The sequence below is a fragment of the Dendrobates tinctorius genome, unplaced genomic scaffold (genome assembly GCF_039654945.1).
Source record: "Dendrobates tinctorius isolate UK_male_01 unplaced genomic scaffold, ASM3965494v1 ptg000103l, whole genome shotgun sequence".
Lineage (NCBI taxonomy): Eukaryota > Metazoa > Chordata > Amphibia > Anura > Dendrobatidae > Dendrobates > Dendrobates tinctorius.
The window spans coordinates 15693709-15710574 of record NW_027361771.1 but is presented as its reverse complement, the minus strand read 5'-3'; the positions used below and the strand labels follow the sequence as shown (position 1 = coordinate 15710574).

Below are 16866 nucleotides of genomic sequence, written 5' to 3'. Positions count from 1 at the left end.
CCTGCAATTCTGTCAGATAATACTCAGTTTCTTCCTGAAAATGATTGCAAACCCAAACCTTTTGGTATTATTATCTTCATTTAATTTGTTTTAAATGAAAAAAACACAAAAAGAATTGTCCTAAAGCCAAATTGGATATAATTCCACACCAAACATAAAAAAGAGGGTGGACAAAAGTATTGGCACTGTTCGAAAAATCATGTGACGCTTCTCTAATTTGTGTAATTAACAGCACCTGCAACTTACCTGTGGCACCTAACAGGTGTTGGCAATAACTAAATCACACTTGCAGCCAGTTGACATGGATTAAAGTTGACTCAACCTCTGTCCTGTGTCCTTGTGTGTACCACATTGAGCATGGAGAAAAGATAGAAGACCAAAGAACTGTCTGAGGACTTGAGAAACCAAATTGTGAGGAAGCATGAGCAATCTCAAGGCTACAAGTCCATGTCCAAAGACCTGAATGTTCCTGTGTCTACCGTGCGCAGTGTCATCAAGAAGTTTAAAGCCCATGGCACTGTGGCTAACCTCCCTAGATGTGGACGGAAAAGAAAAATTGACAAGAGATTTCAACGCAAGATTGTTCGGATGTTGGATAAAGAACCTCGACTAACATCCAAACAAGTTCAAGCTGCCCTGCAGTCCGAGGGTACAACAGTGTCAACCCGTACTATCCGTCGGCGTCTGAATGAAAAGGGACTGTATGGTAGGAGACCCAGGAAGACCCCACTCCTTACCCCGAGACATAAAAAAGCCAGGCTGGAGTTTGCCAAAACTTACCTGAAAAAGCCTAAAACGTTTTGGAAGAATGTTCTCTGGTCAGATGAGGCAAAAGTAGAGCTTTTTGGGCAAAGGCATCAACATAGAGTTTACAGGAGAAAAAAAGAGGCATTCAAAGAAAAGAACACAGTCCCTACAGTCAAACATGGCGGAGGTTCCCTGATGTTTTGGGGTTGCTTTGCTGCCTCTGCCACTGGACTGCTTGACCGTGTGCATGGCATTATGAAGTCTGAAGACTACCAACAAATTTTGCAGCATAATGTAGGGCTCAGTGTGAGAAAGCTGGGTCTCCCTCAGAGGTCATGGGTCTTCCAGCAGGATAATGACCCAAAACACACTTCAAAAAGCACTAGAAAATGGTTTGAGACAAAGCACTGGAGACTTCTAAGGTGGCCAGCAATGAGTCCAGACCTGAATCCCATAGAACACCTATGGAGAGATCTAAAAATAGCAGTTTGGAGAAGGCACCCTTCAAATATCAGGGACCTGGAGCAGTTTGCCAAAGAAGAATGGTCTAAAATTCCAGCAGAGCATTGTAAGAAACTCATTGATGGTTACCGGAAGCGGTTGGTCGCAGTTATTTTGGCTAAAGGTTGTGCAACCAAGTATGAGGCTGAGGGTGCCAATACTTTTGTCTGGCCCATTTTTGGAGTTTTGTGTGAAATGATCAATGTTTTGCTTTTTGCTTCATTCTATTTTGTGTTTTTTCATTTAAGACAAATTAGATGAAGATAATAATACCAAAGAATTTGTGTTTGCAATCATTTTCAGGAAGAAACTGAGTATTATCTGACAGAATTGCAGGGGTTTCAATACTTTTGGCCACAACTGTATGGCAGCTCAGTTTTGGGGTATCAGCAGAATGAGTAGTTTGCTCAGGTTGGGCATAGATAAGGACTGTACAGGAAATGTGAGAAGTCAGATGTGTTGTTGTAACCTCTGAAGACGAGTCCTGCTTGGAGAAGTTGTCATGTTGGTCTGGACCAGATGGAAAAGACTGCAAAAGTCCCCCAGAAAGAACGTCACCTGTAAGTCACAATCTATAACTGTGCTGTGATCTCTTATATGTTCTGCAGGACTGATATCTACCATGATATAGTCCCCATATGGTAATATCTGTGTTCATTTTTGTATATAGATTTATTTTCAATCTCAGAGCAGTCATCTGCTGATGTTCCCCTATACTCACAATTAGGGTGCAGTACGTAGCTGTAGTCAGGATTACCTGGTTTGGGGCCCACTCAGATTTTTCGCCCCCCCCCTAAGCTGAAACCCTAGCCAGCGCTGCACTGGCATTCACCAATCCTGGTTTTTCACAGTTCCTTATCTTTCCTTATTATTTTTTAAGCCAATATAGAAAACTGCCAAACTTTTGAAATATACAACAGCGTCTGTTTTGTCTTCTGCTATGTTGATACATATTGACTTTTGCCATGAATACAAAAGACAGAAGATATCCTGATTTTTCCGCTTATCTCTGTCACACAGGCACAGAATATCTCGTAGCTGATGGTAAGATTGTTCCATGCTAATAAAAAGCAGCTGTAGCATACCTTGTAAGGAATAAATCATCTATGCAGACCACAGTGATCTTCGGCACTGACCACAAACCACAGGAACATGTGTGTGATCATACATTAAAACTGTACAACAGTCATTCCACTAACCGCACATTACGGAGAGCAGGGAAAGGCTAGGTAAATACCATATAGTTCTGAAAATCACACATCAGACATACCAACAGGGTGCATTTCTCAGTCTGTTTCTATACAAATTGTGTCCAAAACAGATAATATTTTATCACAAAGCACATACCAAGCATTGTTCTCTTCTGATACCTCTACATTTGACGTCCTATATATTTTTAGCATATATGGATCACTTTTATGCAGCCTGTATCATCATTATTCACACTATGTCCCACTGCATATGATTGACTATATGATGACTTTTTGTGCATGCATGCCAATACATAGTTACTCGCCATTAGGTCACTTATGTTCATGCACCATTTAGGAAAGTAAAGTTCCTGCAGCTATTATACTGACATTCATACACAAGAAAATAATAACACAAATTCAGGAATAAGGCTTTGAATATTATAGGGTGGAGGGCTATTAATCCCTGATTCCACTTTTAAAGAGAACCTGTCATTAACTTAATGCGCAACCACCCAGGATAACAAAAACATCCAAAAAGTTAAAATATACAAGTTTATTTCAATATTTAAAAAAAATATACGCATAAAAAAGCAAGATGTCTAAATCAGAGAAGACATCACCACTTAGAAAAAATATATACCTTATATCCTTAGGGATAGGCAAATGTGTCCCTAGACATCATAATATGACTAAATATAAGAATCCAAAATATGCCTCATTATATTCCAATAATCATAAATAAAGTATACTGATTGTCCAAGCAATATATATATATACGAAATTAAAGTGCACAGTGCTATAAATCCAAAAAAGGGGGCAATCAATGATGGTATAATACCAAAAGAGAGCCATATAATGAATACTATGGTATGTATATATTAAAAAGGGACAAAAAATCAACAATGGCTTAGTGCATAAAAATACTCAATGCATAGTCATATATAAACAAAAATCCACTAAAGGAAAAAAAGGAAGGACAAGGGCAATGGAGACCATAGGCATACTAATAAATTGTAATCAGGCCATAGATAAATGCTGAAGTAATCCCAAGCCAAACAGTGTGGAGGAATATAGCAGTGGAATCAACCAATATATCAAAATCAGCAACAGATTCCCTTACCTGACAAAAATCATGGTGGTGTCCCCTCACCCCTACGTGCATTTTGCCGTTGGCTTCTTCTTTATGCTACAAGTTCCAGTAGGACAAGAAAGAGTGATGGTATTGAAAGCTATGGTGTGGTCACAGTGCAGCTGAAACTGGCTGCTTTATTCGTCTAACTAATTTTCTTCTAAAGGGTCTGTCACAAGGTCAAAAGTGGCCAGGTTTTTTGTTATTTTATCCCTATTGCGGCTATGAAAAATATTTTTTTTCTGTGTTTTTTTTCTTTTTATTTGCCTTATGGTTTCATACATATGGGACTTTTTTAGTGCTATATTTTTATAGTCTCTACCAAAGTAGGTAGTGCCAACAGGGTGATAATACAAAGTCAGGCCCCAGACAACCCTATCAGCTATGTCCCATTGGTAAAAACCATAGAAAGTAGCACTAAATAAAAAAGGTCCATATCTGTAGAATCATATGAAGGATTACAAAGAAAAATAAATTAGCAGAGCGGAATAAAATAAGAGCAAAAACTGGTCACTTTTGACCTAGTGATACTCTTTAAATCACTTTCTTTTACAGGAGAAAGACTGTTTCCCCCATAAAACCAATATGGAAACAGTTTTTTAAAGGTAAATTAAAATGCAGATGGGACTATTGTTTGTCACTGTGATTTTCAGCCATGTCATAGCCAAACTATTGATGCTCCATTGACATTATCTTAAGAATTAGTTTGTCTGTACTGTGGAACTAAACTAGTCAATTGCTATCTAAAAAATTTCTGTATCATGGTAATTTTGAAGATGCTAACATTATCACAGAAAAATATTTTGAAGGTAATATATACAGTATCTGGGTAGATGCTGTGCTCTCAGTGACCCTGTCGTCCATCGGTTGACTTTAGCATGTAATGTGTAGAGATGAACGAACCCAAACTTAAAAGTTCATGGCTCGTACCGGACAGTTAGTGTCCAAAAGGACAACTCTACTCCGAAGACAGACTTTTCCCGAAAGTCCTTTGCAAAGTTAGGAGTTCCGGGGAGAGGAGGAAGGAAGAGCGAGCGAGAGAGAGAGAATGACAATTTGCCAGCTCCAAAGTTGGGGTTCACATTTTTCCAATGGGGTTCGGGTCCTGTTTAATGTTTGGGTACAGTTCTGGTACTAAAATTTAACTTTGGAATAAAGTTTGGGTCAGGTACCAGAATCCAGACTTCCATGGGTCTGCTCATCCCTAGTGATGTGCTGTAGCAGGTAATATTACTGGGTGCCCTACTTTTTACAGCACAGCATGGCCAACTTGTAGTAGGATCCCAATCTCTTTCCCCCAGCATTACCGTTGCTGACTCTTGCCAATGCAGACTGTGCATCAATAATCTGAAACCTTTCCCTTAAATTTCCCAACCCAAACCTTTCTGAGAATAGAAGGAGTATCTCAGATTACTGATGAAAAATGTGTTTCAGTTAGAAGAAGAATGGAAGCTAAAACTCCATAGAAGCAGCATAGTTTCAGAAAAGTTATTAAGTTTAGTCCCTAGCTCAGATGGTTTCTTTTACTGCTGCCATACCATTATCCGGGTGCTATACTGAGTGGGGAATTATTCATGTTTTGCAGCAAACAGATGAAATTTGGCGTGAAATGAGATGGATAATGGACGCTCTTCAGTATGCTAGATATAAACAACCAGTAGCTGGATTGCCAATCACCAGATTTATTGACCTGTCAGAAGAAGAAAATCAGAAGAAAAATGATTCAACATCCTCTCACCTTGACTGTCTGCCGTCCCCGTCCCCATCACCAGAGTTGCATCAAAGACGGACTACAAGTGGTAAGAGTGAGCTCACACTTTGAGCATTACAAGTGTTCACTGTTGTGTCTATAATTACATTTCCTGTTGGCTTGATACATTCTGAGATTACTGCCGAAAGATAACCAGCTTTGAAAAACATGGGAACATGATTTTCATCTCCTCATGTGTTGTTTATTTTTAGGTCAACAATGCCCAAATAATGTGATTAATAAATGCCGGACAACCCCTTTACCCTCTTAGAGCAAAATGACGTATAGGTACAAAAAAAGTTGAATGAGGACCTGAATGCCTTTCTTGAAAAATATTACAGGTTATGACATGAGTACTAGATTCTGTGATTGGGAATTGATCCAGGGAACTAGTCTGATTGCTGTATTTTTCCTCTAATATGGGCCATTTTTCCCCTAATATGGGGCAATTAGCTTATGCCTTGTGGGATTTTTTGCCTTCCTGTGAATCAACAAGTTAGGTTATGTGTTGAATGAAATGGACATATGTCTACTTTCAACCTTAGAAATTATGAATTTAATTCTACTTGGAATTTTCCTTTCTATTTTTCTGTACATTGTATTGTAAAATGGCGATGTCATTCAAAGCTACAACTCTTCTTGCAAAAAAAAGTCCTCATATGTCTATATCAACAGAAAAGTAAAAAAAATAGTAATTGCTCTTGGAATAAGAGAAGGGGAAAATGCAAACGTAAAAATAAAAATTGACAGCTGAAGAAAGGGGATAAGGGTAGATACATTTACAGTCGCTAGTTTTGTTCTTTCGAAGTGTTAAATGCAATTCACTTCCATTTACCAAACCACACTTAAAGAGACTGTCCACAGCAAAGATATTGATGAAATATCCAGGGGATACCTCATAATAGCAGATATTAATACAGTATGTCAGCCCCATTGAATAGCTATTTTCAGGTCCTGTGACTGTCAGAAATTCAAAGTATACAGTGCTAGCTCCATACACTTTGTAGCGACCATCAGGTAGCAGACATTGTTCAGCTCATGTCAGTGCCCTGTCCATGCATCGCAGACCATACTCGGTTTGATGTGTGAATGCAGCTTAATATGAAGGCACTGGTGATAGTGGGTTTCTAATGGAGCTGGGCTCTAAAAGAGCAAAGCAATAAAACAGTCATACATCCAATAGTAAAGAAAAAATTGTAGCACGTAAAGATACAGGCCTCAACTGGATTTTTACTTTACAGCTCTATAATAGAAAGTTTGAAAATACAGTATATAGTACATGCTGTTTTAGTCTTATTGATATTTTCATGGAAAATTTCTCTGTATGAGTTTGATATTATACCTCAGTCATAAATCCTTGCATCACTCCAGATAACTGACCTAAAATGAACATAAAATGGACATAACATGAATTTCCTCTGCCACATAACATGACACCATTTTTATGAATAGCTCATTGCAGATATAGTTAACTTAACAGCATTCCCTAACTTGCTTGATCTGGTCCCAATTTTTCTGAAACAATCACTGCCAACTTGTGGATGACCTAGGAAAACAATCAGGGTTTATATAAACCCTGCCCAAGTATAGGTGTTTTAAGGCCATTCCTGGTGCACTTAATCATCTCTGTATAGTAATGGGCAAAACAGGTGAGTAGAGATGAGTGGATCAATCCACAGAGGATTGAGTACAAGACAAATTTCCTGAAATTTGCGGATCCACGCAAATTCAAAAACTCTTGCAAAAAAGTATGCCAGTGCCATTTCATGCACTTGTAACAAGGGTGACCGGAGGGGGGGTAGTTATGGCCGGGTTATTTAAAGGCACAGTTACACGGTATTCCAGGTGAAATAGAGTCCACTAAGGCAACTGTGATGCAACAGGGAAATAACTTTTAATGAACAGGAATGGAATAGAATGAAAAAAGTACAACACTGGATGTCCTGATCTCACACTGCACTCCCCATAGCCGCACCCACAGCAGCTGCAGCAGCTAAAGATCTGCAGTAGTCCACGCACTGGAATCTGAGTGCTTAAACACTCAGTTATCATGCTAATGGTGTCAAGCGTAGCCACACCAGCTTTTCCATAGTGCCATGTCTGTAGCAATTTGTTCACATGGTCCAGCCCAGCTAATCAGAAAGTGAAATCACAGTCAGTATAAAGTCCCCGTCACACTAAACGATGTCCCAGCGATCCCACCAATGATCCGACATGATGGTATCGCTGGGACATCGTTAGGCTGATCGCTGGTGAGCTGCCACATAGACAGCCCAAGCGATCAGGACCAGCGACGCTGGTTTCTAATGTAAACGTCAGGTATCCAGGAGCCGCGCGACTCCTGGATACCCGCTGTTTACCTTGGAAACCGGCGTACATGCTGGTTTCCAAGGTAAACAGCGGGTATCCAGGAGCCGCGGCTCCTGGATACCCGACGTTTACATTAGCAACCAGCGTCCAGCATCGTTGATCGCTGGTCTCTCGATGTCACGCGCAGCGATGCGCGCTGGGCAGCGGGAGACCAGCGATCAAAAAACCGCCCAGGCCGCTCGAGCACGATCAGCGATAACCGGCAGCACACAAGCAAATTTTCCATAATCCTTCAACTTAAACAAATCTTTTTACCCAACAAAGTGTGTGCTTTGGTTAAAATATTTTCTTAGCCCGCTTCACTGCTCTAATATTAGATGTGTACACATGCCACCTGTTTACGTAGATACGTGTTTTTAGAAAATGACTCTATCTAGCTTTTTGGATCTCATCCTATTTTGTAAAGGCACATCACCATATTTTCTTTTTTTCACCTTTAATATAAAAGGTGTCTTTTTATTTTTTGAATCCCTGTACACCCCCCAATCATTTCACTGCAACGCCAGCCACACATCTCCTGGTTATTCACTGTATTTCATAGTGCTAGACTGTAATGCTACTGCCAGAGCTGTTGTAGTTGGACTCAAATTGCAATACATTTCTGTGACTACCCCATCCAAATTCATTACTGCCACTGTCACTGCACAGCCACGCCATACCAGCCACACATCTCCTGGCTGCCCACTCTATTTCATAGTATTAGATTGTACAGCTGTTACTGAGGATTCCACTGCTGACTCCAAACTGTCACCCATCTATTTGCCTGCCCATCCTAATGCTCTTCAGTGCTGTTCCTGCTGGAGCCTCTGCACAGTCACACAATCCACACATCTCCTGGCTTCCCACTCCCAAAATAGGACTACCATATATACTCGCTTATAAGCAGAGATTTTCAGCCCATTTTTAAGGCTGAAAGTCCCCCTCTCGGCTTATGCGCAAGTCATATACCGGGGGGTCGCGGGGAGGGGGAGCGGGGGTGTCAGAGACCATACTCACACCCTCCTGGCACATCTCTACAGCCCCTGCTTCTCCGTAGGTCTTCTGCACCTGTGTGCAGGGTTACGTGGTACCGCTCATTAAAGTAATTAATATGCGCATATTCATGACTTTAATGAGCAGTACCTTGTGACCGCTGAACGCAGGACAAAGACGACTGAGGGAGAAGCAGGGTCTGCAGAGAAGACCGTGTGCCAGGAGGGGGTGAGTATGATGGGGCAGAGCAATATTCACCTGTCCCACCGCCGTGCACTGCTCTGTCTCCAGGTCCTCTGGCTGTGACGTTCAGCAGAGGGCGCGAAGACGTAATCAGTGCGCGCCCTCTGCTGAATGTCACTGCAGAGACCCGGGAGACACAGCGGCGCTCAGCGAAGGATCGGGGACCGGTAAATATCGCCAGTGTCGGGGGCCTGAGCAAGCAGCGACACTGGCACCTGTACCCCAGCAACGAGAGGTGAGTATGTCATTTTTTTTTTATTGCAGCAGCAGCAGCAATATATGGGGATATTTATGGAATTTATGAAATGTCTTCTTGGTTCAGCATTAACCCTTGTGCAGCAGCATATGGGGGGTATTTATGGAGCATCTTGTTGGGCCACCATTAACCCTTGTGCAGCAATATATGGGGGGGTTTACCTATGGAGCATCTTCTTGGGCCACCATTAACCCTTGTGCAGCATTTTATGGGGGGTATTTATCTATGGAGTATCTTCTTGGACCACCATTAACCCTTGTGCAGCATTTTATGGGGGGTATTTATCTATGGAGCATCTTTTTGGACCACCATTAACCCTTGTGCAGCACAACCCTCGACTTATACATGAGTCAATAAGTTTTCCCTGTTTTTTGTGGCAAAATTAGGGGGGGTTGGCTTATACACGAGTATATACGGTATATTTTGGAAAGGCTTGGTGACAACTAGCCATAGATTCTTCACTTTGAAAACAGTATTTCTGCTGTGCATTCCTATAAAAAAGTTGATAAAAAAATCTATGTAATTGCCTAATAATTTTGTGATTAGTAAACCAGTTTCAGACCTCAAAAAAGAGATAATTTTTCAATCTCAATTGGAAAACATTAGCTTATTCACATTCAAAACAAAACACCTGTTTTTGCTCCCTGTCCCTGATTAAAAGGATATTTTTTTTTCGGTCGCTTGTGAAAAAAAATGTGTATATATATATATATATATATATATATATATACATATTCATGGCTGAAAGTGTTGGCACCTTTGAAATTGTTCCAGAAAATGAGAAGTTTAAGTATTTCTCCCAATTGCACATGTTTTGATATGTTCATGTTTATTCTCTTTGTGTGTACTGGAGCAACACACAAAGAAAAACAGAAAAAAAGGAAATTTAACATAATTTCCCACTGAACCTCAAATATTGGCCTGACAAATTTGATGGCACCTTTCTAAAAATGTGGGTAAACAAATCACACCTGACACCAGATAAAATGCAAAGAGGTTGACTCAAGCTTTGCATTGTGTGTCTGTGGATTCTGTAGTAAGCATGGAGAATAGAAAGAGGAGAAGAGAACTGTCTGGGAACTTAACCAAAATTGTTGAAAAATATCAACAACATCAAAGTTTCAAGTTCATTTCTCATGTTTCTTTGTCCATGGAGCGCAACATAATCAAAGTTTATAACCCATGGCACTGTAGCTAATCTCACTGGACGTGGACAACAGAGATAATTTAATGATAGGTTGCAATGCTGGATAGTACTGAAGGTGGAAAAGATGTCCCTATCAAGTTCAAAAGAAAGTCAAGCAGTCCTGCATCAGGGTAAATCAGTGTCAGCGTCAACTATCCATCAACATTTGAATGAAATGAAGCGCTATGGCAGGAGACCAAGGAGGCCCCCACTGATGACACAGAAACATAAAAAATCTAGACCGCAATTTTCCAGAATGTAAGTGAGTAAGATAAACTTCTGGGAAAGCGTCTTGTGAACAGATGAGACCAAGACAGAGCTTTTTAATAAAGCATAGCATTCAACGGTTTGCAAAAAATGGAATGAAGCCTACAAAGAAATGAACATAGTACCTACAGACAAATATGGTGAAGGTTCAAAGATATTTTTGAGTTGTTTTGCTGACTGTGGCACTGGGTGCCTTAACTGTGTGCAAGGCATCATGAAATCTGACGATTACCAAAAGATTTTGGGTTGTAATGTAGTGCCCAGTGTCAGAAAGCTGGGTTTGCATCCTAGGTCATGGATCTTCCAGCAGGACAATGACCCCAAACATATTTCAAGATACACCCAAAAATGGATGGAAACAAAGTTCTGGAGAGTTCTGAAGTGGTCAGCAATGAGGCTGTATATAAAAACTATTGAATATCTGTGGAGAGATCTTAAAATTGCTGTTGGGAGAAAGAACCTTTCACATATGAGAGACTTGTAATAGTTTGCAAAATAAGAGTGATCCAATATTATAGTTGATAGGTATAAGAAGCTTGTTGATGGTTATAGAAACCAATTGATTGCAGTTATTTATTCTAAAGGGTGTGCAACCAAATATTAAGTTGAGGGTGCCAACAATTTTGTCTGCTTCTTTTATGGAGTTTTGTGTGAAATTATGTCTAATTTGCCTTTTTTTCTTTGTTTTTTTCTTGTTCCACTAAAAACAAGGGAAATAGTCATGTGTATAACAGAACGTGTAATTGCAATAATTTTCTGGGAGAAAAACTTCATTTTCTGGAACAATTTAAAGGGTGCCAACACTTTCAGCCATGACTGTATATGACTTACATAGTAGCAGTTCAGTAGGCATAGACCTTAATCCTTTAATTTCCCTCAAATCTCCCATCTCATACAGTAATACACTAATGAAGAATAACAGTGGGTTGCTGTAGTGTACACAGTAAATGTTACAGGCTTTGCCACTTCAAAGGAGCCCAATTTACCACTAAGTCAGTCTAACCAGAAAACCACTAAATGGAAACTCTCCCATCTAAACAGTTCCAGACAGGTGGTGGAATAAGTGTAAGTGCAGTCAACTTATTTTGGATGTCTACAGTTTGGCGCACAGCATGAAAAATGCGACAATTCATCTTAGACACTCAAATAATGCTGCATTCATCTGCTTCAGTGACAAACTTTAATTTCATAAACAATAGAATGGGATCCTGGTGAAGAATAGGTATCTCCTTATTTATATTTCATGAAAAGTTGGGATTTTTATGTAGTTTTCATGGTTTTCTGCACCTCAAGATGTTTACTTTAACATTCCTTGATGTGGTTTAAATAGGTCACTTGATTTAGCTGTATATGTTCTGGAGGTTTGTGGTTTATTTTATTCTCTCTTTCCTTTCTATGTAAGGACTTGTCTTGTTTTCTCTTTGTACTTTAATAATAAAGGAAATGATAGGAATGCACGGGATTGCAAGCATCTACAAAACATTATGTCAATGAATGACTAACCAAGGGAGTTTTTAGCCAACCCATACATCCATTGTTAAACCCTTTAAATTTCAAGAGAAAGCTTAACATTCTCTATATGTTCCCTGTGCTTTCTATTCAGTATACTCTATACAGTATTAGAAATCAGATGGGCAAAAATTTGTCTCAACTTTGTAAAAAAATTATGATTCAATAGAACCCAACATTTTTGTAAGTTTCCTTGGTGCGAATTCAGCAAAATGCCTGCCTGCTGTAACTTTGCTGAGTTGTAGATGCCATTAAAGGGGTTAAAAAAAATCTGATACCTTACCGCTCATCTGTCCTAATGCCGCCATAGCCTACTGTCTTGTCCTCTTCTTTTTTGCTGCACAATGTCCACTTTGGCATTTTCACTTGGGGCGTCACCTGAGGTTTAGTCAGTGTCTTGACTGGCGCTAACATTGTAATGTCAGAATGTCATAAGGAAGCCATGGCACAGAGTGAAAACCCCTGAAAACAACATTGTGCATTGGAAGAATGAAGAAGCCGAACGAGTGGAGGCAGGGACTTTAGGCTGTAGTAGCTGGTGAGCGTCAAGGTATTGATTTTTTTAAAACCCTGCATTTAATATGCAAATTGAATTTTGTTGCATAATTAAAGTGACTTGCAGATTTGTACACTAGTCAACAACAGCTCTAGGATGGGGTAACATATTTTGAAGAATTTCTAATCATGGAAAATGGAAAATTATGTTCAGTCTTCATTCAGTTTTAATTGAACCTATAATAACATGGAAAAAATAACAAAAGGGGTTGTCCAGGGATTTATTAGTGATGGTCTGTAAGACCAGTTTAAGGTAAACTAAAGGTTTAAAGATTTTAACTAAAGATAAAGGTTTAAGCTAGGTCATCAATATGTTATAGATGTTGGTGTGACACCCTGCACTCCCACCGATCAGCAGTTCTAGTTGCATGTGCGGTACACGGCTATGGCCACTATACAGTTGACAGAACTAAGCATTGCCTTCTGCCGCCAAAATAAGGAACAGATGATTGGCAGGGATGATGGATGTCAGACCCCAAAGGATCAGATATTGATTACCTATCATAAAGATAGGCCATCAATATAAAAGTCCTGGACAACCCATTTAGCATTGCTTCTTTGACAAGTAAAAGAGTTGTATGTGAGTAACAACACCCTAGTCCACAGATCAGGGGCGGACACTGACAGCTGCCACACACATACATGTATATATTACATAGTCTCCTTTATTATGTATATTGCCGTCCCTTATTATGCAGTGCCCTCTCTTGCTATGTACAGCACCGTTCCCTACATACTGGATTATATAGAGCAATGTTTTTTATTACATACTGTCCAGTCTTGTTAGCTGTATAATGCAATGATGGCTAGGAAAGCTTCATTTCTAATGGAGGAGATGATGGACTGGTAGTCTGGTCACCGGCTCCTCCATCAGCAGTCATTTTATATCTTAAAAGAGAGAAGACTTTGTAATAAAAGAGGGCACTGTTAATAACAAAATTAAAAAGAATACACTATGTAAGAGACAGCACTGTACATAACAGCAGCGGAAGCTATATAATATGGAACGGCACCATATATAACTAGAGAGGATGGTAGGTAATAAGGGACAGTGTTATACATAATAAAAGAGGAAACTATGTAACTAAGGATGGTGTTATACAGAATTAGTGAGTACACTATTTACTAAGGGACTGTGTTATACAAAATAAGTATGTATACTATATGCTAAGGGACTGTGTTAGACATAATAAGTTAGTACACTACATACTAATGGACTGAGTTAGACATAATAAGCGATAATAATGTCTTCCTCCACCTCCCCCTGTTCTTAAGTCCATTATAAGTCCCCCTTCCTCCCATCCCAATCCCCAAAACCCCTGATTGTCCTCCTCTCCCCGCATCCCATTATTGTCCTCTCCCCCACCCCATAATTGCCCTCTTTCCCACCTATATCATTGCCTTCTCCCCTGCCATTAATACCCTTTCCACCACCTCCATCATTGCCTTCACCCCTGCCACCCCATCATTGCTCTCTCCACTACCTCCATCATTGCCTCCTTCCCCATCACTCCCATCATTGTCTTTTCCACTATCACCATCATTGCCCTCTCCATCACCCCATCATAGCCTTCTCCCCATCACCCCCATCATGGCCTTCTCACCATCACCTCCATCATGGCTTTCTCTCCATCACCTCCATCATGGCCTTCTCCCCATCACCTCCATCATGGCCTTCTCCCCATCACCTCCATCATGGCCTTCTCCCCATTACCTCCATCATGGCCTTCTCCCCATCACCTCCATCATGGCCTTCTCCTCATCACCTCCATCATGGCCTTCTCCCCATCACCTCCATCATGGCCATCTCCCCATCTCCTCCATCATGGCCTTCTCCCCATCACCTCCATCATGGCTTTCTCCCCATCACCTCCATCATGGCCTTCTCCCCATCACCTCCATCATGGCCTTCTCCCCATCACCTCCATCATGGCCTTCTCCCCATCACCACCATCATGGCCTTCTCCCCATCACCTCCATCATGACCTTCTTCCCATCACCTCCATCATGGCCTTCTCCACCTATATACACACACACACACACACACATATACACACAACACATACATACATACATACACATACATACACTCCACACACATACTACATACTACATCATTGCCTTCTCCCATCACTCTACATTCATACACACATACACAGTCACACATGTGCACCCACACACAGCATCAGTGACAGGCAGGACAGTACCTCACATGATGTCTGTTCCACAGCATTACCATCTCCGCCCTCCGGCTGCTTCCTGTGTCTCTCTGGCACAGCAGCCGCGCTGCTAAATGATGACGTCATTCAGCGGCGCGCTCCTCTCTGTGTCAGAGAGACACAGGAATCGCTGGCGCCGGGCAGGAAGGATCCCTGCAGCTTCGCTCCTGCTGTTTTATCTTGCAGGCAGCGGAGCTGTTGGGATCTCTCCCTGCCCGTCGCTACACATGAGGGCAATCTGGCCAGGGGCCCCCCGGGAGCCTCGGTCCTGGAGAAACCGGCCAGATTGCCCTCATCATTAGCCACCCTGCAGGGGACCCTGGAGCCTCTGGGCCCCCGTGCAATGCACCGGATGACCCGGCGGTATGTCTGCCCATGCCACAGATTGTCTTCCAACAAGACAAAGCATACAGCTAAAGTAAAACTTGAGTGGTTTAAGGGGAAATATGTAAATGTTTTGGAGTGACCTAGTCAAAGCCCAGACCTTAATTCAATTAAGAATCAGTGGTCAAACTTGAAGATTGCAGTTTACCAGAATAAACCATCTAACTTGAAGAAGTTGGAGTAGTTTTGCCTTGAAGAATGGCCAGTGGGAAGATGTGGAAAGCTCATAGAGACTTTTCCAAACAGACTTGCATCTGTAATTGCCGAAAAGAGACTCTGCAAAGTACTGACTTTAGGGGAGTGAATAGTTATGCACACTGAAGTTTTCAGTTATTTTGTACTATTTGTTTTTGCTTCACAAATAAAAAGAAAACCGAATATTCACAGCTGTAGGCATGCTCTTTCAATGAACTGATGAAAAACCTTAAAAAATAGGGAAATTCCAGGTTGTGTGGTAGTAAAACACACAACCTGGAGAAAACACTGCTAAGGACTGCCGGGCAGTGGGAACGGGCACTGGAACTGTGGAAGTGCCCCCAAAGGACTGTGTGCTCCCAGGAATTGGATGGAAGCCAATGATGCTGCATATCTGGATAGGTAAAGCACAGGAAGTGTTATCTCCCTTATCTCATTGTTACTAAAAGTTTGCTACTGTTGATTCTGAAGTGTGACGTGTGGTGCATCCAGAGGACTCCGTTCCAGTGTGGATAGCAACCGTGTGTCAGAGGTAACTAACTATGCCACAGGGCTGGAACTTTATCTGCCTTTTTATGTGTAAGGGGCCGGGGTTCTCATTGACTGTGACCTAGTGGATGCGCCCATGTTATAGTTGTATATACAGAGCATTTAATAGAGGATACCTGTGAAATACGTCTCATTGATATGGATATATGGCATTTATATTTAAACAATTAAATTTGATTTTCCGAAGAGATGGAAAAACAGTAAGGAATGACGTTCCCTCTTCTATCATTCCTATTGTAATCTAATCTGCATTTTTCTTAGATTTATTTTTCCATTTTCTGTAATCTGCTTATCATGTTTACCATTATCCCTAATATTAGTCATTTGAGAACAGCGTCCTGACACAGGACCAATAACACTTGACACTTTTTCAGTAGTACAGCATGTAAAAAAAGAGCTGTGAAACTTGATTTAACAAGTTATTACAGGCTCCAGAAAGTGAAATATTTTTCCCATTGACACATTACACAGCAACAATATGATCCTGATACTTAATCCTTTATACCTATAGCTGTCTGAAAGGCTCCACAGCCCATTAACTCATTTCAGCATGGGTTCTCTCAGCAGAAAAAAAAAAATCTACAGCGTGAAGACAAATAGGAGTTTGCTCGATGCTGAAAAGAGTTTTTGTTTCCCAGACAGATCTCCATTAAGAAGGAACACACTAGGGTAAGGAGCGAAAATCATTCGACAGACAGATGAAGAATTGGGGAATGGGCTCTGCTAGTAGAAACTCCTGGCAGTCCCCCATTATTTACAGTCTGGATAAACTGGCAAACTGTCTTGTTCCCGAAGTGGAATAGACAATTGCTAATTTTCTTGGTAAATAGCAAATAAATAA

At 40.8% G+C, this 16866-nt stretch overlaps 1 protein-coding gene across 1 annotated transcript in view; it reads left to right on the top strand.

Annotated features, from left to right (window-relative positions):
- Positions 1 to 16866, top strand: part of ANKFN1 (ankyrin repeat and fibronectin type III domain containing 1) — a 1014930-nt gene that overhangs the window by 879504 nt on the left and 118560 nt on the right. The window contains exon 17 of the mRNA XM_073588104.1: positions 5156 to 5369. Within this exon, the coding sequence (XP_073444205.1) occupies positions 5156 to 5369 (214 nt within the window). The remainder of the gene's footprint in view (positions 1 to 5155; positions 5370 to 16866) is intronic.